General features: G+C 57.7%; 10 protein-coding genes across 10 annotated transcripts; 6 read left to right on the top strand and 4 right to left on the bottom strand.

Moving 5' to 3' along the window:
- Window positions 1-95: 95 nt before the first annotated feature.
- Window positions 96-1,703, top strand: B0H64DRAFT_372122 (uncharacterized protein; the record flags this gene model as incomplete). Its single annotated transcript, XM_062802208.1, has 6 exons — window positions 96-134; window positions 177-189; window positions 323-409; window positions 533-629; window positions 688-808; window positions 1,167-1,703. The coding sequence occupies 6 exons, from the start codon at window positions 96-98 to the stop codon at window positions 1,701-1,703; spliced, it is 894 nt and encodes a 297-aa protein (XP_062660194.1).
- Window positions 1,704-3,078: 1,375 nt separating this feature from the next.
- B0H64DRAFT_390077 (metalloprotease) lies at window positions 3,079-4,439 on the top strand. The gene is made up of 3 exons (XM_062803371.1): window positions 3,079-3,410; window positions 3,517-4,046; window positions 4,141-4,439. Exons 1-3 carry the CDS (start codon window positions 3,153-3,155, stop codon window positions 4,217-4,219), a joined length of 867 nt encoding a protein of 288 aa, XP_062660195.1. The 5' UTR covers window positions 3,079-3,152; the 3' UTR covers window positions 4,220-4,439.
- Window positions 4,440-5,712: 1,273 nt separating this feature from the next.
- On the top strand, window positions 5,713-8,184 carry B0H64DRAFT_456101 (isoprenoid synthase domain-containing protein; the record flags this gene model as incomplete). The annotated part of the gene is made up of 7 exons (XM_062807334.1): window positions 5,713-6,302; window positions 6,353-6,956; window positions 7,020-7,109; window positions 7,144-7,287; window positions 7,384-7,483; window positions 7,575-7,696; window positions 7,738-8,184. 7 exons carry the CDS (start codon window positions 5,713-5,715, stop codon window positions 8,086-8,088), a joined length of 2,001 nt encoding a protein of 666 aa, XP_062660196.1. The 3' UTR covers window positions 8,089-8,184.
- A 93-nt stretch (window positions 8,185-8,277) lies between these two features.
- Window positions 8,278-10,103, bottom strand: B0H64DRAFT_423131 (Intradiol ring-cleavage dioxygenase). The gene is made up of 5 exons (XM_062805597.1): window positions 9,715-10,103; window positions 9,477-9,625; window positions 9,272-9,414; window positions 9,048-9,216; window positions 8,278-8,943 (listed from the first exon to the last, which is right to left on the bottom strand). Exons 1-5 carry the CDS (start codon window positions 9,939-9,941, stop codon window positions 8,468-8,470), a joined length of 1,164 nt encoding a protein of 387 aa, XP_062660197.1. The 5' UTR covers window positions 9,942-10,103; the 3' UTR covers window positions 8,278-8,467.
- A 955-nt stretch (window positions 10,104-11,058) lies between these two features.
- On the bottom strand, window positions 11,059-13,429 carry B0H64DRAFT_456109 (uncharacterized protein; the record flags this gene model as incomplete). The annotated part of the gene is made up of 4 exons (XM_062807335.1): window positions 11,059-11,617; window positions 11,716-12,004; window positions 12,105-12,739; window positions 12,814-13,429. The coding sequence occupies 4 exons, from the start codon at window positions 13,424-13,426 to the stop codon at window positions 11,526-11,528; spliced, it is 1,629 nt and encodes a 542-aa protein (XP_062660198.1). The 3' UTR covers window positions 11,059-11,525.
- Window positions 13,430-14,610: 1,181 nt separating this feature from the next.
- B0H64DRAFT_440189 (uncharacterized protein) lies at window positions 14,611-15,013 on the top strand (the record flags this gene model as incomplete). Its single annotated transcript, XM_062806467.1, has 2 exons — window positions 14,611-14,776; window positions 14,850-15,013. 2 exons carry the CDS (start codon window positions 14,611-14,613, stop codon window positions 15,011-15,013), a joined length of 330 nt encoding a protein of 109 aa, XP_062660199.1.
- A 445-nt stretch (window positions 15,014-15,458) lies between these two features.
- Window positions 15,459-16,536, top strand: B0H64DRAFT_106759 (Rhodanese-like domain-containing protein). The gene is made up of 3 exons (XM_062797737.1): window positions 15,459-15,734; window positions 15,882-15,996; window positions 16,139-16,536. The coding sequence occupies exons 1-3, from the start codon at window positions 15,567-15,569 to the stop codon at window positions 16,330-16,332; spliced, it is 477 nt and encodes a 158-aa protein (XP_062660200.1). The 5' UTR covers window positions 15,459-15,566; the 3' UTR covers window positions 16,333-16,536.
- On the bottom strand, window positions 16,254-19,023 carry B0H64DRAFT_390089 (uncharacterized protein). Its single transcript, XM_062803372.1, has 5 exons — window positions 18,095-19,023; window positions 17,422-18,028; window positions 17,023-17,367; window positions 16,854-16,964; window positions 16,254-16,792 (listed from the first exon to the last, which is right to left on the bottom strand). The coding sequence occupies exons 1-5, from the start codon at window positions 18,868-18,870 to the stop codon at window positions 16,481-16,483; spliced, it is 2,151 nt and encodes a 716-aa protein (XP_062660201.1). The 5' UTR covers window positions 18,871-19,023; the 3' UTR covers window positions 16,254-16,480.
- A 373-nt stretch (window positions 19,024-19,396) lies between these two features.
- Window positions 19,397-20,079, top strand: B0H64DRAFT_440192 (trimeric LpxA-like protein; the record flags this gene model as incomplete). Its single annotated transcript, XM_062806468.1, has 2 exons — window positions 19,397-19,677; window positions 19,761-20,079. 2 exons carry the CDS (start codon window positions 19,397-19,399, stop codon window positions 20,077-20,079), a joined length of 600 nt encoding a protein of 199 aa, XP_062660202.1.
- A 140-nt stretch (window positions 20,080-20,219) lies between these two features.
- Window positions 20,220-21,332, bottom strand: B0H64DRAFT_416021 (uncharacterized protein; the record flags this gene model as incomplete). Its single annotated transcript, XM_062805136.1, has 1 exon — window positions 20,220-21,332. The coding sequence occupies one exon, from the start codon at window positions 21,330-21,332 to the stop codon at window positions 20,220-20,222; it is 1,113 nt and encodes a 370-aa protein (XP_062660203.1).
- Between the last annotated feature and the right edge of the window lie 609 nt (window positions 21,333-21,941).

Consider the following 21,941-nt stretch of genomic DNA (forward strand, 5'->3'; position numbering starts at 1 on the left):
GGTCGGTTCTTCAGCCTCACTTGACTCATCCAGTCACAGCCACGGTGGTGCCGCAGCCCAGCATTTTACAGCGGCAAGGCTGCAAGACGCCCTCAATGGGCAGATTACCTGGAGGTACTTACGGATACCGCCTGGTACGTAGGTACGCTGTGCTGGCCCTGATGGAGCCACCGCAGACAACGGCGAGAGGTAAGTATCAAATGTGTACCTGGTATTCAGAACTACCAATTCATTTGTGAACCTACCTAGGTACCTACCTAGACTCACTACCATGCTTGGCTTTTTTGTCTCGTCTGTTCCACACTGTGTACTGTGTAGGTAGGGAACTTGCACACATGTCAAACCTCTGGGCATCTTCACCCCTGGGCTCCGGCAACCCCCTCAACACCGCCCCTCGGCCGCATCAAGGGTCAGTGGCGTGTGACCTCGGTGGCTGAGCCGAACTGCAGAAGTTCAGGCGAGTGGATTGCCCGAATCCCTGCTTCCTCTTTCGTGATGGGATGAATTCAGCCTTACGTACGGCCATTTTCAGAGCCAACCCCAAGTCCCGGCCGCGACAACTCGGGCATTGGAAGGCATCTTGTAGTGACCGGGCCGCGGGTTCGGAACGCCAAGCGCGGTGGCAGTCGGTAAGATGCGTGAGAGGTCCAGAAACCGGTCACGGAGTTAATGTAATCTGTAACTCAGGGCGAACGGCGCCTTCGACTCGGGCGGTAAAAATGAATGTTGCTGCAGCAGCACCGATCTCGTTGTCGGGATTTTACCTATTGGCGGTTTGGCCAGCCACCTTCCCGGCCATTCTGGTTCGGTTGGTACCAGGAAGTCGACAACGATCATTGATCTCTCTGCCCTAAAAAAAGAAGGCAGAAAAGAAAACTGGCCCCGCGGCGGTCTCTGGCGAGTCGGGACCACCGGAAAAACCCGAGATCTGAAAAAGAAAAACTACGTTACACCACTCACCAACCAAGCTCCAGCCAACGCTAACAAGGACCGACAAGGAACCGATTCCCTCTTGAGACGCGGACCGCATCGTCGAGAACGAGTTCCTCGCTATCAAGGAGACGGTGCTGGAGATATCCAAGGGTACCTACCGCGACCAGTTCACCATAGACAAGAACCGCAACCTGCACCGGACTCTCCTAGCCTACTTCAACTAGGTCTTCTAGCAAATCTCGGGCATCAACCTCATCACCTACTACACCGCTGTCATCTACCGCGGCCTCGCCATGAGCGACTTCATGTCACGCCTCCTCGCGGCCCTCAACGGGACGGAATACTTCATGGCCTCGTGGCCGGCCGTGTTCCTGGTCGGCATGATCACGCCCATCGCCTTCAACAACATCGGCTACCAGACCTACGTCATTTTCGCCGTCATCAACGCCTCCATGGCGCCCTGCACCTACTTCTTCTACCCGGAGACCGCCTACCGCTCGCTCGAGGAGATGGATAACATCTTCCACAAGGTCGACGACGGCTGGAAGGGCGTCTTCACCGTCGTCCACCAGACCAAGGCCGAGCCCCGCTGGTACGGCAGGAACGGCGCGCCGCTCGTCGACTACCAGCAGACCGACGAGCACCGTCGACACGTGGGCGAGGCTGGTGTCGTGGCTCCGGAAAAGACTTCTGGGGAGGGCGATGGGTCTGGGTCGGGGAGCGGCAGCGGGGGTGGTGGTGCTACTAAGCACGAGTTCAAGGCTGAGTAGATTAGTGGCGTTTGGGGGGGGGGGGGGGGGGGGGTCGGGGGTGGTCGGGAGATATACCGTTATACGATGGCGTGCTGTGCTGTTGTAGAAATCATAGGCATTGATTTAGATATACCCCGTTGGGCGGGAATAGACAACACGCGTGGATATTGGAGGATAAATCATGTTCCTTGTCGCCCCGTTCGCATGAATGTTGCTGTCCTGGTTGTCAACCTTGTGTCGTGTATGTTGCCCGCCCCTTTCTCCGAATTCGATTGGGGGCGAGAGCCGCGAGACGCGCGTTGGGGGGGCGCTCGCTTACTTGTGTTACTCACAAACGATCCAAACACAAACGTTCCTGAAGATCCCGAAAATCCCTCACGTTCTGGTGGCCGTTTTCAGTTCGACAAGTCGGGAACTCAGGGGTACGGTGTTGCCGAATGAAGATCGCTCCCGGGTTGGGAACCGGAGAAGACGACGCACGTTATCGTTTGCCTGGAAGGTCGGCTAGACATGTGCTTCAGATTCGAAGATTTGTCCGTTTGAAACGTCCAATCATAAACCTCCATCTCGTTTCTCCTCTCTTGCCCCAGACCAGCGTCGCAATTAAACTCAAACTCCTGCCAACAACAGCTTGGGGCCGCTTGGCAAACGGGTCCAATCAAGCCCCGATCGCAACACACCCGTCTCATCAACCTTCCTCATCGGGGAGGTCACCACAATCTGCCGCTGCCGCCGGTACATGTTCGTGGGGTGCCGAGGCCAGCTCCCTTGGCAACTCCGACTACCGGGACAAGAGTAAGTATGGAGTTATGCTAGTGGAGTCGCTTATCTCGATGACGAGGGACTACCGTGAGCTGTGTACCAAGTATGTCCACTTGTCGCCACTTGTATGCTCTACAGACCCTAGCCATGCCATCCGTGGCATCCAACCACTCACAACCGACACCATCGGACCTGGCCGACCCCAACGGACCACCCCGTTCTGGCCTCGTGGGCCGCTCTGGGCCCTCCGACCGTCCGACGGCCCCCACCGCCCTTGACCACATACTGCCCCTTATACGAGTTCAGCCATGAGCCACAGCACAAGCCATCTCTCATCGGGGAGGTCCAATGTTCATTTATCGGACCCCACAGCGGCCCGGCCCCCATCTCGGGGAAGGCTGGATCGGATCAGGAAGGAAGATGCCGAAAGCACTTTGATTGCATCTCCGTATCGAGGGTGGCATTGCATACAAGGCAGACCAGGCTCCGTAGAAGGGGCCGCATAGTGATCGACCTTCCACAATCCGGCATCGTGGCCGAGAACGAGCGGGGAGGCTCGGACCGTAGCCTCGGGTGGTTCTTGTATAAGAGTCTAGATTACTGCCCACATCTGGGAGTCATGACAGCTATAACATCAGCCTCTGCATTAATTTGTATAGATTAACCTCCCTACCTACCGGCATTCCCCACCCCACATCTCTCATCATGCGTTTCACTCCCTTTGCCCTTGCCGTGGCTGCGGCCCAGGGTGCCATGGCTGCCCCTTCGCGCGAGACCAAGCCCATCTCACGTGGCTTCGGCTGCGGCGCCCCGGAGCCGGATGCCGAGCACATCCGGATCTCGCAGAAGTTCGCCGCCGAGGAGGCCCAGTTCAGGGCGGCGGGCAACTTCAGCATCCAGGCCACCGTCAACGTGGACGCCTACTTCCACGTCGTGTATGCCTCGAGCCGTGACGACGTCTCCGTAAGAACCCCTCCCCTTTCCACCACCACCACCGCCACCACCACCACCACCATCACCATCACAGTACCAACAGCAACCCCCAACTAACCACCAACCACCCCCCTAGGACTCGGTCCTCCAATCCCAACTCAACGTCCTCAACCAAGCCTACGCGCCCCACGGCTTCCAATTCACCCTCCGCGGCACCACGCACACCTCCAACGCCGCCTGGGCCGACGACAACAACGGCTACGAGATGACCATGAAGCGCGCGCTGCGCAAGGGCGGCTACAGCGCGCTGAACGTCTACTTCCTGCCCGAGATGGGCAGCAACCTGGGCTACTGCTACTTCCCGCAGGCCGGCGGCGGCACCTCGGGCTCCTCCACCCAGATCCGCGACGGCTGCACCGTGCTGAGCAGCTCCGTCCCCGGTGGGAGTACGGCTAACTACAACCTCGGCCAGACCACCACCCATGAGGTCGGCCACTGGTTTGGTTTGTACCATACCTTCCAGGGCGGCTGCTACGGGGCTGGTGACTCGGTGTCGGATACCCCGGCCCAGGCGAGCGCTAGCAGTGGGTGCCCGATCGGCAGGGACTCGTGCCCGAGCCAGGCGGGCGTGGATCCCATTCATAACTACATGGATTACACTTATGAGTGAGTCTTTTCTTTACCTTTTGCTTTTTCTTTTTTTTTTCTTTTGGTGGGGGTGAGGCTGTGAGACATGTGTGCTAACGCCCGGGCTTTTCAGTTCGTGCTACGAGGAGTTCACCGCCGGACAGCAGGCTCGCATGGCCAGCTTCTGGAGCAACTACCGCGCCGGCAACTAAGGGGTTGATAGTGGGGGGTTGATCAGAAGGGACTGGTTGGGAGGGTTGGGTGAGTGTGTTGGGTTCTCTGGCGCTGAGGTGGGCGGATGTTGTGTGAGTTGACTGGAGTTGCGGGCGGAGCATGGTGAGCGTGTTAGTGAAGTTTAAATTTCGTGAGTAAATACTTTGGTTAGTAAGGTATATAGTTTTGTCAACGACGTTATGAGGTTTTCCTCCCTGATTTGATATTTCATGGAATTTGTCCCAATTCATTTAGGTATGTTATTGCCGACTTACTTCAATAATCTTGCCTGGGGCCAAGACTCCGGTTTGTTCCTAGCGGATACCTCAATTTGATGATACTATCCCCATGACAACAGGATAGGTAACTATCCCCTGTCAAGCACCCGGACACAAATACTACCGAGCTTTGTCATCCCTATATGTGCAAAGTCGCCAGACCAGGTCCGTCACATTGCCCTCTTCTTACTAGACTGATATTTTGTCAAGTCATGTTGTCTGTCGCTCATGCTCTCATCCGAAACACACGTGTGTTACAATTCGTAGTCCCCCATACCTGGGAGTGACAAATTTTCGAAACTGAGTCAAGAAGTGTGGACTTTGGAGTGAGCTTCCTTCGCATGCATTCCCTCGGCCCCTTTCTCTTCCAGTCTACGGCGCAACCAGCGGCAAACTGTAAGGCCATCTGGTGGGAATCATGGTTGAAATCTTCCGAGTGAAGGCGCTAGCTAGCCCAACAAAATACCTAACCAGCTGAACAATCTACATGTCTCACCCCGTTTCCGTCCGATTCTGAGTCGTGTCTCAATGTCTCACTTTGCCGAGCCAACCCTGAGAGCATGGTAATGAATCTGTTAGCGCACCCGTCGCGAGCTGAACTGTGCCCAGGAAAAAAGCGTCCAATACACCCCCTTCGCATCTCCATAAGCGCCCGCACTTGATCGAGGTTTGGAGTATTATCAGACCACTTCAGGCCACCGCCATGGGGCTAGTAGACGGATCTATGCCATGGACGACTGAGAATGGCAGGCAAGATCTGCAACGCGGCCTGGAGGAGGGAAGGGTCGGCCCGCTCGTCTCCTTCAATTATGTGTGGACTCGAGGGCGGTCAGTTATTATCATGTCAGCCTTATCATGTCAGCTTGAGTACAAATACCGGAGGAAGCGGTGTCTCCTTCATCAGTGCAAACGGTGGGTACCCATGACACCATAGGTCCGCCTAGCTCTCCGTTCGGATAGCAACTCCCCTACTTCAGTTGTATTCTTTGTTCCGGTGAAATCGCGTAGATTTCTCACCGAACTCCTTTTGAGGCACTCTTTTTACATTAATATCAGCGGCCTCCAGACCCTTGCTGCCGAAGTTCGGAACACGCCGTGAACCTGTCCGTCTCGCTATTCTTCGTTATCACGTTCAAAACCTACTATAAATCAACCCCGGAAATCTAATATTCCCTTCTCAAACTCTACTTCACGACTACCCAGCACCCATCACCATGGAATACCCCAACTCGCTCCTCGTCGACCCCTCGAGCTACGACACCAACCTGGACGGCCTAGCCGCCGACATCCCCCTGCGCGTGAACCGCAACGCCGCTCTCATCGACCGCGGCACCTTCCGCGCCCAGAAGGACTGGGAACAGGTATTCAGCGCGCCGTCGTCGAGGTACACGGGCACGGCGGGGCCCGAGTACAGCTTTGCGGCGGTGTGCGCACCGGAGATACTGGCCGACCGGGCCGAGCTCATCGGCTACATGGTCGAGATGAGTTTCCTGGTCGACGACGTTATGGACGACGCCGACTCGCCCGCCGCTGCCGCCCCGCGCATGGCCGACCTGCTGTGCGCGTACGAGGCGGTTAAGAAGGGTCGCGATGACGCCGCTTCCGCGGGCCACTCGCCGGCGGCTGTGCGGCTGTTTACTGAGATCGGTAGGGCCATGCTCGTTGTTGACCCCGACAGGGCTAAGGACGCCTTCCGGTGGATGGATTCGTGGAAGAAGGCGGCGCTAGGCCGCCCGGATGGCGAGAGGGAGATTCGTAACATGGAGGACTACCTTGAGTACCGGCGGACCAACGTCGCTTCCGGGTAAGTTCTCTCCGAGCATGGCTAGAAGCCAGCCCTAACGAAAGATACAGGGCAGTATTCGGTTTGGCCATCTTCGCCGCGGGCCTCGAGATCCCAGTGGACCAGCAGCAAACGTGCCTGGAGCTTTCCGCACCGTTGTGGCTTCAGTTCGCGCTCGCCAACGACTACCACTCCTGGGAACGCGAGCAGAAAGTCGCGACCGACTGCGGCCACACGTCTGTGACGAATGCTATCTGGGTGCTAATGAACAAACACTCGATGAGTTGTGACGAGGCGAAAGAGGTGTGCCGTGCCAAAGCGAGCCAGTATGCCGCCGAGTACGTGCACGTTGTAGAGACATCCAAGATTAAAGATGACCTTTGCGACGACGCCAAGCGCCTCCTCGAAGTGTTCAAGTTCTTAATTAGCGGGAACATCATTTGGGGGCTTCAGTGTCCCCGGTATCATACCGGTCGGGAGCTGAACGCAGCACAGCTCGAGATGGCAGAAGCCATCAAGGCGGACAAGACGATCGGCTGGGAGTATGGCCAGGAGAAGAAGGCCACAAACGGCATTGCCAAGCATCACAGGGTTGGTACCAAGGGTGTCCTCAACGGTGTCTCCCACCAGAAGATGGAGGTTGTGCGGGGCGTTGCAGCCCTGAGCAGGATGTACGTACCTAGGTAATCGAGGCTAGAGACCCCGTTCGAAAGTACGGAAAAGGTTGATTCCGAATAGACCCTCGAGGCACCATCCCACTACATCGACTCGCTGCCCGGCAAAGGGATCCGTGATAGGACCATCAGCGCGCCCAACAGCTGGTACCGAGTGCCACCGCAGCAAACTGCCATCATCTCGAAAGCCGTCCACCTTCTTCTCCCTAATGCTAGACGACATCGAAGATTCCACTGAACTGCGTCGCGGCAAACCAGCCACGCACACGGTCTTTGGGACCATGCAAACCATCAACTCGGCCGGATACAGACTTCTCAACGCCCTCGCAGAAGTGAGAAAGTTGGACAGCCAATGGTGCATGGACGTTTTCTGCCGTCAGTGTTCAACCCCCCGCTGACAGAATGCTTGTTATTGACTTTCCGCAGAGGAACTCGAGGACCTTTATATAGGCCAGAGCCACGATCTTGCGTGGACGTGCAACTTGAGCTGCCCCACAGAGGACGAGTACCTCGCCATGGTTGATGGCAGTGAGTCTAAAAGTCCCCGCTTGACAACGGTCAGGGGCTGGTAGCTAACATGGACGGTAGAAACGGCAGGACTCTTTCGGATGCTGGCGAGGATGTTGGATGCAGTCGGACTCGCCCACCAAACCGGATGTGGCTCTCCTGACACGGTTCATGACCTTGCTGGGCCGTTTGTTCCAGATCCGGGACGATTACATGAACTTGACATCGGCAGATGTGCGTTTCTTCATTGATTCGGCTCCTGACTCTCATTTTAGTACACCAAGAAAAAGGGGTTCTGCGAAGACCTGGACGAGGGAAAATACTCACTCCCGCTCATCCACGCCCTGGGGCGCTCTGGGAATTCTGGGTCTTCGGATATCGGGTCGTCGAAAGCCAAAGGTCACGCCGTTGTCCTTCAAAGTCTACTCTCCCAGCGACATGTTGCGGGGAAAATGACAGTGCACCAGAAGAACTTGTTCCTCGAACATCTTGAACGGACCGGAAGCCTTGAATACACGCGGCATGCCCTGGATGCCCTGCAACTGGAGCTGAAAAGCCTGATGAAGCAGATGGGCATGCAGAGAGACGAGAATTTGACAGGCTTGTTGGAGGGTTTGAAGGTTTGAGAAGGAAGGATCTGAGAGAGGGGAGAGCAGCGAAGGCATGCATATTGGAATAGACATTAATAGAACATCATCTTAGTAATAAAAGGTAATGCATCATCGAGGACGAAAAGAGAGCCTCCCAGGGGCACTGGTTCTCGCTTTGAGATACATGACGGAATGCCATTGCGAGTTTGCGGGGCCTCTTCAGTTGGTCGATGCAACTCAGTTATTTCTATCTGGTAATGACTGACAGCTATCCTGAATCGATGGATCGATACATCCAAGCCGCCAGGATATCTCCCCTCTAGCAGAATACAACACGAATTCATGCTCAGTACCAAGCCGTGACTCCCCGCCACCACCCACCCGCTCCGACCAAGTCCAAGCCCAACCAACCCTTTTACTCAGCATCCTGCTCAGCCCTCGCAGCAGCCGCCGCCGCCGCAGCGCGCGCCGCCCTCTTCTTGCGTCCGCCGGGGAAGCCAGGCCAGCCGCCGCCGGGGAAGCCGCCGGGGGGCAGCTGGGAGATGGGGCCGGTGGGGTTCATAACGCCGCCCTTCTCGGTCCAGAAGGCGGCCGGGTTGACGGGCTTGTCGGCGTTCTGGTCGATGCCGAAGCGGATCCAGGCGAACAGGCCCTGCGAGATGTCGTCGCCCACCAGCGCGTACCGCACGATCGGGTCGTCGCCGTTAGCGCCCTGCCGGAACAGGAAGTCGTTCACGTTGGGCGTGATGCGCATCGTGTTGCTGTTGTAGGGCGTCTGCTGCTCCGCGACCGTGATCAGGCCCTGGTCGAAGTAGATCTGCCCGACGTGCGCGGCCCGCCCGCCCGTGATGGTGTTGTTGGGCTGCGCGGTCGCGCCGAGGTAGACGATGGCTGTTGGGGGTCAGCAAGGAGTTCAGGGGGGTACTTGCTTGGGGAAAGATAAAGCGGTATAAAGATAAAGGGGCAGGTAGGGGCAGAGAATGACAATGACTCACCGTGGATGTGGGTGGCGCGCCCGTCGTAGTGCCCGGGGAAGAGCGAGTCGAACGAAGCAATGCCGTGCTCGTCGGTCGGCTGCACGCCGCGGAGAGTGGTGCCCTGGAGGATGGAGGCGTCGTTGGGGTCACCCATGCCGGGGTAGCCCTGCACACCGACGTAGATGCCCTGTGATTGTTCAGCTTCCAGTAAACAAAAGGTTGAGGGCGTCAGGGGCTCTCACGGTGGAGTTGGAGCTCCAGATGTCAACGTGGGCCTCCGGGACCGTCTCGCAGGTCTTGTAGTCGACGACCTGGATGGCCAGCGTCAAGGGGATACCCTTCTCGCCATTGGTAATGTCTTTCCGGACTTCCTCTCCTTTGACGTCTGAGAAATCTCGTTAGGAACCTGCACCTAAGCCCCCCTTAAAACCCCGGGCGTAAACTCACACAACGGGCCCTGGTCGACCGCGGGCATCAGCATGCAAGCGCCGGCGTCCGAGAACAGCGTGCTAAGATCCATCCCCTCGGAAACCGTCTTGTTGCTCTTGTGGTCAATCCGGTTAACTTCTTCGTAGTCACGCGGGCTGTGCTTCGACCTGTAGGGGAACCCGATGTTAGCACGACGACATACCCTCCCCAACCAACACCCTCCCCAATCACCTGCAACCCAGGGGGATATTCATACCTCTTCGTGTCGAGGCCTAGCGACCGCTTCAACCGCGCCAGTTCCTGGCCATGGATCTGTACTGTCCTCTTGACAAACTCGGGCTCGTTGAACTGGGCCGAGCAGTGAGCGAGAGACTTCCGCTCGAGCGGGAGGGCCGAGTGTGCGTACACCTTCTCGTGGTGACCCGGGTGGGCGAGGGCGGGTGCCGCGAGCAGCAAGCTCGCGAGGAAGGTCTTGAGCGTCATGACGTCGGCGGTGATCCGAAACTCCTCAGGTCCGCAGATCGAAGATGAGTGATGCGCGTTGGGGACGGGAGCGAGTCAGGATCAGAAGGCGGCTCCCGGTCGGGTTATTTAGGTTTGTTGATCGTCTCTCTCGCTCGCCCCCTCCCGTGCCTCCCCACCCCCTTTCGCCCCTGCCCTACAGCACAGCGGTCTGCACTCTGCAGATCATGCTACGAATAATGAACCCACCCATGGGCCGGCTCTGGGTCTCGGAGGCTGGTGACGCAGAAGGCACCATCAATATCCGGGTCGCATCATCGGTATTCACCCGTTGGTCGGCCGCTTCCTCGTTAAGTCATGGGGGAAGGAGGTATCGTCAGCGGTCGATCCCCCGTCCCATATCGCCCATACAACATCCTGACATTCACAGCAGCCGTGATTGGCCTCCCCCCTAGCATATGCTGCCATCACAACCCACCCGCCAAGACTACTCCCCGGATTTTAATCTCCGTTTGTAAGAGAATGATGGCCCATCATGGTCAGCATGGCGAATCGGGTTGTCCGGCGAGAATGGCGGTTCAAGACGCCGGTTAAAAACGAATCAGATCCGAACCAAACCCTGCCTTCGTTGGCTGCGTTGGCCGAGCGTGGCACTCCCTGGCGAGTCTGGGCATGACGAGTCCCTCCCCCCTGCTTTATCCAGATGTGGGCTTGTGGGCTGTCGTCGTATAGATTAAGTAGGCGCTTGCCTCGGCAGTTGGGGGTTGTTCTCGAAGTTTATTCCCGCATTCCACTCCAGTCCCTTGCCCCCGACGCAGATTGGTGCATCTGCTGCCGAGTTCCGGTTGGGTCTGCACTCTATGTGCTTGGCCCGTGTCAGGTTGCCGGCCTGCTGATAGTGGCACTCGTTAGTCGTTACCCCGGATTATCTATTTCTGTGATGCAGTCAGAGTCGGTATCACAACATGGCGGGTAAAAGACTGGTCTCGGTCGTCCGGTGGTTTGTTCCCCAATACCCGCCGTCTGGGTCAGACGGCATTGGGAATAGTTTAAATCTGCTGACGACTGCTTCATTAGCAGCACCTTGATTTGCGGAGCTTGCCGCACAAGAACATCATCGACCGAGCCCTCACCCCCTTGTTTGCTTGTGTTTCGGGCTTGGCTCCCCCTGATCCTCCTTCGGTTCGGGCCCCCACATCCCTTGACCACCTACCTTGTCAGTTCTCACCATCTCATCCTTCGGCTGAGCATCTCCACATTCCTGATGATCTGTTGCCAGGGGGAAAGGTGATCCCATATCGTCAGTCCCCATTGCTCACTCCAACTCCACGCCATAATAGAATGTCTTTGACAATAGGTAGGACGTTGAAAAGTGGACGATATGCGCGGTAAAATTCAACGCAACTTGAGTATCTAGATATTTTATCTCTCCCGAGCAAAGGCAACACAAGCAAGCCCAGGCAATGGCTTGCGTGGCTTGATGCCAGTAGCGTTACTGCTGCACCCATCGACGACTACTTGGTAGACAATGCACCCATCGGACTTGTCGTTGTCCACCCCCCGGCTGCGCCGGTCGTTCTTGTGCCATCATCCCCTCAAGACCTTTCACAGTTTGTGCGCCGCGATATGGTTGCCGGGGCCATCGGGAGCCGGGTTGCACTGCCTCAGGACACATTGTGCCGTACCATCGACCTTGTCTTTACGTTGAAGAACGGTAGGTTAGCTTGGTGCAGGATGATGGGTTACTTGGGAAGCGGGAGCGGTAAGGGTTATCAGGGACTTGATTGAGTCTTACAGTCGGTATTGAGGAAGTTGATGCTCTTGCATGTCGGGAAAGTGGCGCAGGACTGAAGGCACTCGTCGAGCGTGACTTGCTGGACGGCGGCAGGGCCGAAGATCTGATAGCCGTCTTCAACGCAGTTTGTTGATAATCCGCACGTTATCCGGTAGCTCGAACCGCCAATGTCCATGGTCTGGCCGTTGAGCTGCGGGCATAGGGAGTCCGGCGGCGCCGCGTTACCGAGAGGGTCATCCTGCGGCAAGGGGCTGTTGTTGTCAAAAGGAGGCGCTGACGGGTCCGGGTCCTAGTTCTCGTCAGTAACTTGAACGGGTCCTATCTAGAGTACTGATTCCGGAGATTCCGGCCCCTGGGGGCCGGCAAGATCAGCAACCAGGCGAACTCACACTCGGGCAACGGCCGCCGCTACACGCGGAGCATGCTCCCACGCATCCCATGGAGTGGGCGCTTGCGAATCCGGGGGCCTCGATGGTCGGCTCGCCCTGGTGCTTTCCGTAGTAGCAGATCTGGCGGTGAACATCGTAGTCGACGCTGTGGCACGCCAGCAGCTTCCCGCACGCCTCAATGCACGTCTTGAGCGACGGCTGGCGGTCACGATAGATGACCTGGGTTCCATGGCGCTTGCCGCAGTCCATTTGGAAGGACTCGCCGACCGACGAGACATACAGCTGGCCGTTGGCATAGGGGCACTCGGTCGAGCAGAGCACGCCCGCCGAGTCAGGGGACTCAATGGCCGGCGGGTCGATGACGAAGGCGTAACTGTGCACGTCGCCTCCACAAACCCCGGAGGAGAATCCTCCGTCCGTGTTCAGGGTGCAAGTGTGAAGCGGCTCCGACCACGACTCCTCGTGGGCCAGGAACGTGACACTGCTGCACTTGTCCGTCTTGCTGCACTCGTTCATACATTCTCCAAAGTCGGCGGTTACGAGGCTAGTGATGACGGTGCTGGAGCCGGCGCCGTGGGTGCAGCACTGCATGTAGAAGGTCGCGCCGTCGGGGGTTTGGTACAGCTGGCCGTCACCTGTTTTCCCGGGACCGATTAGTTAACAAGTGCCGGTCAAGCACCCGGAGGATGGCGTAGCTTGGAAGACTTACCCGTGTGACATATCGGTGAGTTGGCATAAGTCAGCGTCTGCCCTGTCGGGTCCGCGGCTCGGACGGCTGGGCATCCCGGCACATCAAGGCGCGGGCCGCTGGGGGCTGCGTTTCCACCGGGCGGGCACTGGCAGCTTCCCGCAGTTGCCGAACCAGAACCGGAGCCAGCACCAGAGCCAGCCCCAGAACCGGCACCGGAGCCAGAGCCGCCAGCGCCGGAACCACCAGATCCAGCCCCACCGGTGCCGGAACCAGCACCAGAGCCACCCCCAAAGGGGTTCTGGCTGCCTCCAGAGCCCGCCGAACCAGAGCCAGAGCCAGAGCCGGAGCCACCCCCAAAGGGGTTCTGGCTACCTCCCGAGCCCGCCGAACCAGAGCCGGAGCCGGAGCCGGAGCCGGAGCCGGAGCCACCAAAGGGGTTTTGGCTACCAGTTGAGTCTGCTGGGACGGCGGCTGCGCCGCTACCAAATGGGTTCTGGCTGCCAGCTAACCCGCCCCCGTTGAGGGCGTTGTTGCTTGCTGAACCAAAGGGATTTTGTGTGCCGCCCTGTGCCCCGGCTTGGAGTGCCAGGCCCAGGACGCTGGAGGCAACAAAGCCCAAGTTGGACTTCATGTTGCTGTCGGGGAGTGGTTGTTAAGAAGCTAGGTGTGGTTATCGGCGGACGCAGCACTACTGATATTCCAGAGAGCCTCTCCGGTTTTCTTTATAGTCAGTTCATGACCGGTCCTTAACGTGCCCGCCCCCGACATCCGAACGACCGGCCCCAGGGAGAAACACAACAACCCCGACCTCTGTCACTGGTCAGCGGTGTCGGGCTGCGGCCGTCAGGCGTCTCGTCACCGCATCACAGCGGGGGTGGCACAACAAAGACCAGCGAAGGGAGCAGGTCCCAGGTCTGTGCTGAGACCTGGGTCTCAGACCTGCAGTTTGGCATCCCCGACTTCAGCCTTAGCGGCGGCATTCAGCTGCCGTCCGCGGTGCCGATCTAACCCTTACTGGTTCGAGCGGGGATATATCCCGGATCCACCAGCCGCACGGGACGGGCCTCAGAAACAAACTCTTGTTTTCACCAAGCGCCGTGTGATGCTATTCGCGACACCCCGCGCCAGAACAGAAGCAACACGGACCATCCGATGGGTTTCGGGCACCCTGTTGCGCTACGGGCTTCGTTAATCTGCGGGGAACGCATGAGGCTATGCTTCAGAGTCCAGTTAAGCATATCGATCATCTCTTGGCCTAAGACAATGACAGCATGCTTTTTCTCCGACGTTTGTGCGAATTGTATGTTCCCAGCTTGCTTTAGGAGACTCACCGGATGAACACATGCAGACCCGGAACGTCACATCATTCTTGGGAATGGCCCACACCCCAAAAGAGATGCGATTAACAGTCTTACGCAAGCCGTATCACGGCCCACGCATGGGACGGCGGCACAGAGCACACAGAAGAAGGACCGATGAGAAGTGACACCTAGTGCGCGGGACGGGGTCTCCGTCGGGACTAGGAGCGTCACTCACCGCTGATTTTCAGCTCGGTGTTCCCATGATGCGTGTGTCAGATACGCTGAGAGGGGTCGAGGGGAGGAAAAGAGGAGACCCATGTTAGGTACCTAGGTAGTTATGTCTGTGGCCGTGAGCTTCCGGTACATTCGGAACTCTTACGCTTTTATAAGACAGGAGCAGCTCGCTCTCAGCTCCACCCTCCCCCTTTCGTCTGCCGCATAGCTCTTCTCCTAGTTACTTCTAGCTATCGCCCGCTTTAGCCTTTCGCGCTCAGCTTCCGCCTACAGCCAAAACATGAAAACCCAAAGCTTGATCCTCGCGGCTGTGGCCACCTACGCTGGCGTAAGCGAAGCAGGAATCTGCTGGACCAACGGCCTCAACTTGCTTATGGGAGGCCAGCCCTGGGGTGGTTCGTGTAACCAGCCACCAGTAAACCCACCGCCGCCGCCGCCGCCGCCGGGTAAGTCCCCTGACGGAAACGCAGTGCACAGGGGAAGACGCAGCGGACGGCTAACTCATGTGGATTTGAGCAGCATGCGTGCCAAACACTGTCTACAAAATCGACCCCGCCGTCGCGGCCTCCGCTAAGGCAGCCTGCATGGCCCTCAACCCGCCGAGGAACACGCCACTTTTTGACGAGAATGGAAACCCAGCCTGCTGTGTCCCCATCTATTCTGGGGGTGTGCAAGTGTGCTAGAGGACGACAGGGTAAATGAGGCGTTTGGGTGGGTTGGTACGTTATACGGTGTCAGTCCTAGTTTGTGCCTTTGGGGGGGAGGGGGCGAGATCGTAGAGTATGGTTGTTGGGAAACGAAACACAAACATCAACAAGAGATCGTCTAGAACCACGTCACAGCCGGATAGCCACGGGCGTGATTAGCATAGCTTAGGGCGGTGCTTTCTTGGGACCGAGACCAGGACCCGGGTTGCATAAACAAGAAACAAACATATAAAATCATACAAGTCAACAGCATTGTATCAACCCCCCTGCAATTCATTTGGTCGAAAGATTTCGTCATCTCCCTCATAATCATGTCCTGTCGCTCAACTCCCCTTTATTTCACCCTCTCGGCAACTCCAACAAACGGACCAATCAAATGTGAGTAGTGACACAATCACCATAACCCAACTCCGATTCAGCCCCCCCAGGTCCCCTTTTCACACGCCGAATCTCATGGAACCCCTCACAACATCTCTCCTCAACCGAAACATCAATCCACCCCTTTCTCCCAAGACACCTAAAATCCAAAATGGCAACCACCGACGCAACCACTCCAGCGCCCTGGTACGCGGCCTATCCCGCACCCAAATCCGACGTCGTCACCATCTCGCGGGAGGAAGTGCTCGAGCTTCTGAAGACGACGCCGCTCGAAAAGCGGGATTTCGTGCTGATCGATCTGCGGCGGAATGATTTTGAGGTATGCGGAACCTCGGGGATCTGAAACAAATGCATTAAGCATAAACCAACCACCACCACGCCGGCCACCATGCCACTCACTCCACCCCCATCCCCACACCCACCCAACGCACACCCGCAAACAACTAACACTAACACCCCAAAACAGGGCGGCACCATCCGCGGCTCGCTCAACCTCCCCGCGCAGAGTCTCCCCCTGACCCTCCCCACCATCTACGCCACCTTCAAAGCAGCCAACCTGCGCAAGGTCATCTTCTACTGCGGTATGATGCCCCCTTCCACCCTTCCCCCCCACCCCACCCAGATACCACCTTCCCCCATCCCCCCCTCCCAAAACACCACCACCACCACCACCACCACCACCACCACACCCATATACATCCAGCCTAACACCCCATCGCTCAGGCTCCTCCAAAGGCCGCGGCAGCCGCGCGGCAGGCTGGCTGGCCGACCACATCGCGGCGGCGGGCGACAGCGACATGAAGAGCCTCGCGCTGGCGGGCGGGATCAAGGGGTGGGCGGGCGCGGGCGGGGAGTTTGTCGAGTGGATGGACGGGTATGAGGCTGCGGTGTGGGTGGGGGGTGGGGAGGGTTGTTGATTGGGTACCTACCTAGGTACCTAAGGTAAGGGAGGTAGTTATGGCTGTATTTTGTGGTGTGGTAGCCCTGGATGGGGAGTTGGGGGTTGCAGGATGGCTGGTTGGCTACCTACCTAGCCAGGGTAGGTAGGTAGGTAGTTTGTTGATGTTACACGCTCATTATTCGGTCGGTGGTGGGTGCTGGTGTGAGGGGTGGCTTGTTGCTGATGGTGTTCCTGAGGGCGTGGGCGTGGTTGGTATCCTCGTCTTCCCCGTCGCCTTTGAGTCGGCTCCATGTCGAGGCGGCAAACTCGCGGGCTTCGTGGTATAGCGACCCGGCGGTTTCCCACTTGTCCGCGAGCCAGAGGAGCAGGAAGGCGATCACGTATGTGATGACGCAGACGATGATGGTCGATGTCCTGAAACGCCCTACTGTCTCGGCCTGGTCTTCCCCGTCGAAGAGCGGCGTGCCGAAGAGTGACTGCCGATGGTGTTAGTTACGGTCTTGATAGTAGGAATGCGTGTGGGATAACGTGAATTACCGATGTTAGGCTCGGAGGTAGATAGAGAACGGTGACGACTGTAAAGACGATGACATAGCGGTTCATGGTCGTCGATCTGGCTGCCTCGCGGAGCGAAGTCGCGTTGAAAAGCTGAGAGGTTAGATTCTGTTTCGATGGCAATTCCCAATATGCTAGGCTCAACACTTACCCCGTCTCTCAAGCTTTTTATTTCCTCGGTCTTCTCCGTAATACGCCGCATTAAACGTTCCTCTGCCCCCTTTTGAAATTCGGACAAGATCCGCCAGTTTTTCCACAGCGCCTTATCTGTGGCCGGATCGTCCCTGAGGAAGTACCGAGCATCCCAGCCAGCGCGCAGAAAGCTGCCCTGGAGAAGGCGCTCAGGATCCATTTCTTGCAAGTCTCGACCGGTCTCCCGGATTGTATCGCCAAAGATACGGAGCATCTCCAGGGTCTTGAAGTAGACGCGGGACCGGGCGTAGGATGTGTCGAACATGAGGCGATTACTGGTCTCGTCGCTTAGGATATCGTGAAGCTATTGCAAGCGTGAGCGGTGGACTTTCTAGACCACGTAGAACGGTAGGCTCACATTCGTGTTAACCGTGTCCCCCAACACATCCAGGCATTGAGACCACTCCTTTTCCCAGGATATCAGCGTGCGGTGTACGGCGGATTGGAGCATGTGGTAGCCGGCATTTTTGCCTTGTGCAGTAAAGTGGCGGTCCTTCCAGTCGGTAAACAAGTCATTGGACCCCTGAGCCTCCTGCTTCACGGATTGAAAGTCTCCGAGGAGCACAATGGTGAAGGACAGCTCGTCGTTGAACTCGGACCAGCGGCACAGTACGGACATGCGGCGTTCTGTAAACGAAGTGGTTGGCGCTCCCGGAAGAGCTGGGAACTCGCCGGACTCGCGATGACAACGGACATAAGGTGTGAAGTCGGACTGGTCGGTAACGGTGACGTTGGAGAAGCAGCGGATAGTGTGCTGGTAAGATATCTCGCTGCTGCCAGTCCAGCCGCCGAACTCACGGCCCATACCACGAAGGCGTAGAGGCTTCCAAGGAGCACAAAACTCGTGCAAGAATTGGTGCACCGTCTCGTGTTCCTCCTCCGGGTTCACCAGACACACAGCAGCGATTAGTGCGAGGCGGCTGAGAGGAAGAGTTCCGTTGGCCCATATAGGCGTAGTGAAGTGCCTGTATCTCTGTGTAAGCATGGAGGCAAAGTGACGGGTCGCGGCCACCTGGGCAGGTCCTAGTTACCAGAGCGCTCCAGGACTGACGAGTTCGGGGTATGCCATCTTGCTCACGAGAGCCTTGGCCTTGTGGCACTCATCGAGAATCGAGTTTGCCGACGTGAGCGCGTGACCGGGGCCGTAAACAAGGGGACAGGCACACAGAATGCCATTGCGACGGGGTTCCCTCCCGAGAATCCATCCAGATTGCCTTGAGACGCGCTCGGTTGAGCGGTCGAGATCGAACCGGACGAGCCATTGGCGGCGGAGGTTCTCAACTTCTCCATCGGTCAGCGGCACTCTCGGCATTCTTGAACCAGTTCTCCAGTCCCAGCATAGCTCCAGCGGTTGCCCGTCAAGTTTCGCTCTTCGGCCGAGAGAGTCGGTCAAGTTGGCCAAGAGTCGGACCTGATACGGCGACTGGATATCGGGCGAGCCATGTGACGATTCTTTGACTATTGAAATACGTGAAAGAGTGAGATCGCGAAACCAGTCCAGATGTTCTAGATGATCCGAATCGAATACCCTACGGGCGAGGTCCTCGACAAGCTGAATTGTGCTCGTGTTCACAACAGCCGGCTCGAGCGGTGAGCCAGGAGGTGACCCTTTCGTCCCTTCATCAGTCGTGCGCGGCGATAGTGATTCGTCGGTGAATGGGTCCTGGTCGGCTGCCTTTTGCGATACTATCTCCCTCAATAGCCGGTTCGTTTCTTGCAGCTCGCGGAAGAGGTCGGCTATGTCGAGGGGCTGTTTCGTCGGCAATTCACTCCCTTGCTCTGACTGGGGCAGAGTTGTCGAAGACATGGTGCTTCATTCGAGCTTTGTGGCGGAGTGTGTGAAAATGTAGAATTGATTTTCTTCTATTTCATCTTTTGTCTTTTGGAAGTCAACATGCTGATGCCTGAACGTGCCCTGACAAAATTCCACCTATGTCGTTATGTGCATACAGAGGCAGGGCATGGATCCTTGAAACGCCATTTCAGCAGTGATACGGCACAGCACACAGCACTGCAGGGGATCAGCGTCAACGTTCGGCTTCGTGCGCGACGGGACTCGGGACGGCCCAGGCGAGCCAGCTCAAATGGGTTTGGCACGTTGGCTGATCCGCTTCCCCACTGTGATGCCCCGCACTCCGCTTTTGTCTCGGCGCCTTCGAGCATCCACGCGACGCGACCTTCGGAAGCTCGCGCCTGGGCAATCCAATCACCGAGCACCACCATCCACACCAAAAAACAAGCACCTTGACGACTCAAACTCGCGACTCAAAACCAACGACTCGGAACCCGCAATTCGAAACCCACCAAGCCGACAACCGAACAAAACCGCCAAAATGTCGTCACGGAGGCCGCCGAGGGGAGAATACATCGAGACGGACACGGGCAATAAAGTGGCTCGCAAGGCGACGCTCGTAGGGACCCAAAATATCATGCTCGGCGGCAAGACCGTCATTCAACCCGAGGTTATGATCCGGGGCGACTTGATTCGGACTATCCAGGCATCGTCCCAGTCGGCGAGTGGTGCTGCCCCGAATAACACGGCCGTGTCCATTGGGCGCTACTGCTTCCTGAGCCGGGGCTGCTGTCTGCGTCCACCAGGGCGCCTGTACAATGGGTGTGTTTCTTCCGGGTTCTCTGATACTGTCTACCACGACGACTACTCGCGACAGCAAACATGCTAACCATGCATCATCACAGCGCATTCACCTTTATGCCCCTCCGCATGGGCGACCACGTCTTCGTCGGCCCCGGCTCCGTCGTGCAGGCCGCCTCGGTCGGCAGCCACGTCCACATCGGCGCAAAGGTCTCCATCGGCGAGCTTGCCATCATCAAGGAATACGTGCGCATCCTCGACGGCACCGTCGTTCCCCCTAATATGGTCATCCCGAGCTTCAGTATCGTCGCGGGACAGCCAGCCCGCCTTATTGGAGAAGTACCCGAGGGTGGTCACGAGGCGTTTGAACTACGCGATCTCTACAAAACGGCTGGCAACAACCCCCAGCCTATGCCGATTTAAGGGCGTGGCGTGGCGGAACACACCATACACTTTGCTCTTGAAACAAGTCGCTATGCCTAAGAAGTGCGAGTGTGTTTATCAAATGGGCCTAAGGCTATCACGAGACCATCAAAGCTATGATACCACTGTACCCTCTGGTATTACTTGCCAATCTGTACATACTTCTCGTCCGTCACCCTGGCCGGCTTCAGCTTGAGCCAGCTCTCGGCGTTCTCCTTCACGCTCTCTTCCAGAGTCCGCCAACCGCCTTCCTGGCCCAGCCGCGCCAACAGCTCGGCTCCACGCTCGTTCGGCACCTCAGTCTGGTCCCATCCCAGGTCCTTCACCTTGGCCATCTTGTCGGCATGCTCCGGATACAGCTCCTTCAGGATCTCGGCCACCCGGAAGAAGCTATAACGTGCGCCAAACCCGAAGATGCGCTCCCTATCCACCAACGGCGCCGTCGCCAACAGTGCGACGTACAACCGGCCCGCATCCCGACAGTCCGCAAACCACTGCGGCTGCATCATGTTCAGCGTGTCCACGTGGATATTCTCCCACACCCACTGCGCCATCCCCGCCGTGCTCGGAATCCCCTGATTCTCCGGATCCAGACACTCCCCCAGCACCGTATCCAGCAACACGGTATTAAACGCAAACGCCGGCTTCTCCCGGCGCACCCACTCCCACACCCCCTTCTCAATGAGCGTCTTAAACGCCATAAACCCGGCAAACCCCTTCCTCTCCGGCGCCACCGCTTTATCCCTCGCCAGCGCCACCGCCTCCTCATTCCAACTCCCCCCCGTCAACCTGACCCTCTTACCCGCATCCGGCGTCCACACCGCCCACGCCGACGACGTGAACGCCACCGCTTTAACCCCCCCTTCCCTCGCCGCCGCCTCCAGCAGCCCCACCTGCCACGGCAATTCCGCCGCCGCCGCGGCATCCGCGTCCCGCACGGCCAGGTCCACCGCGCCCAGCACGTGTGCGATCGCCGACACCCCCGCCACCGCGCCCTCCCACACGCCCCCCGGGGCGGTCACGTCGGGGATCTCGTGCAAGGAAAAACGGCCCGGGCCGTGGCGCGCGTCGAAGAGCGTGGTGAGGTAGGCGCAGCGGGTCGCGGAGCGCACCGTGCCGCGCACGCGGTAGCCCGCGGCGAGGAGCTGGTCGGCGGCGTGCGAGGCGATCAGGCCGTTGGCGCCGGTTACGAGGATGAGGGAGGAGGGGGGGAGGAGGGGGGTGGGGAGGTGCAGTTTGGTGGGGGGGGACATGGTGCGTGGAGTGGATTTGGTGGTGGTGGTGGTGGTGGTGGTGGTGTTGGTTGGGTTGGGATTGGTGTTGTGGTTGGTTGGTTGGTTTTGATGGTGACGTGGAATCAGTGGATGAGTGATGCCGTTGATGAGTGATGGAGAGGGAAGAAAGGGAAAGGCGGGGTTTGGGAGAGGGCGTGGCTATGAAATACCTTACTCGTGGAGCTGCAGTTGTGAAACTATGAGGGAGTGACGTTGCTCGGAGACTAATTGGGGTAGCCCGACCTATGTCTCGGGGAACTGCCCGATTTGTCATCAAGCCACTTGTACGGGGCAGTTACGACGTCAGGCTTCTTACTACCTAGATCTAGTAGCGTGCATGTCTCGGCAGCCTCTATTCTATCTCGCCGCTAGAAGTTAGTCCTAGTACTGGTTAGGTGGCTTTTCTAGCCGCTCAATCCCTGCTTCCCTCTGCCTGCCTAGCTTTGTCAGTTGATCAAACCGTCTTGTGGTTAATAGGTACTAACATTGGATTCGAGTTGTACGCTCCCCAATACTCAAACGTAACGCAAGTTGTTTCCACGGAGTAAAATCACAAAAGAACCAATTTCTCTCGGGTGTTACTGAGGG

This window comes from Chaetomium fimeti (assembly GCF_033439085.1).
Source record: "Chaetomium fimeti strain CBS 168.71 chromosome Unknown B0H64scaffold_3, whole genome shotgun sequence".
Taxonomy (NCBI): Eukaryota; Fungi; Ascomycota; class Sordariomycetes; order Sordariales; family Chaetomiaceae; genus Chaetomium; species Chaetomium fimeti.

Coding starts and splice junctions, on each gene's coding strand:
- B0H64DRAFT_390077 (XM_062803371.1), top strand. CDS start 3,153: ATGCGTTTCACTCCCTTTGCCCTTGCCGTGGCTGCGGCCCAGGGTGCC. Junction 3,411..3,516: donor CGAGCCGTGACGACGTCTCC/GTAAGAACCCCT, acceptor CCACCCCCCTAG/GACTCGGTCCTCCAATCCCA. Junction 4,047..4,140: donor TACATGGATTACACTTATGA/GTGAGTCTTTTC, acceptor CGGGCTTTTCAG/TTCGTGCTACGAGGAGTTCA.
- B0H64DRAFT_106759 (XM_062797737.1), top strand. CDS start 15,567: ATGGCAACCACCGACGCAACCACTCCAGCGCCCTGGTACGCGGCCTAT. Junction 15,735..15,881: donor TGCGGCGGAATGATTTTGAG/GTATGCGGAACC, acceptor ACCCCAAAACAG/GGCGGCACCATCCGCGGCTC. Junction 15,997..16,138: donor CAAGGTCATCTTCTACTGCG/GTATGATGCCCC, acceptor CCCATCGCTCAG/GCTCCTCCAAAGGCCGCGGC.
- B0H64DRAFT_423131 (XM_062805597.1), bottom strand. CDS start 9,941: ATGACGCTCAAGACCTTCCTCGCGAGCTTGCTGCTCGCGGCACCCGCC. Junction 9,626..9,714: donor CTAGGCCTCGACACGAAGAG/GTATGAATATCC, acceptor GTTCCCCTACAG/GTCGAAGCACAGCCCGCGTG. Junction 9,217..9,271: donor TCTGGAGCTCCAACTCCACC/GTGAGAGCCCCT, acceptor GAACAATCACAG/GGCATCTACGTCGGTGTGCA.
- B0H64DRAFT_390089 (XM_062803372.1), bottom strand. CDS start 18,870: ATGTCTTCGACAACTCTGCCCCAGTCAGAGCAAGGGAGTGAATTGCCG. Junction 18,029..18,094: donor GTCAGTCCTGGAGCGCTCTG/GTAACTAGGACC, acceptor ACAGAGATACAG/GCACTTCACTACGCCTATAT. Junction 16,793..16,853: donor TACCTCCGAGCCTAACATCG/GTAATTCACGTT, acceptor CACCATCGGCAG/TCACTCTTCGGCACGCCGCT.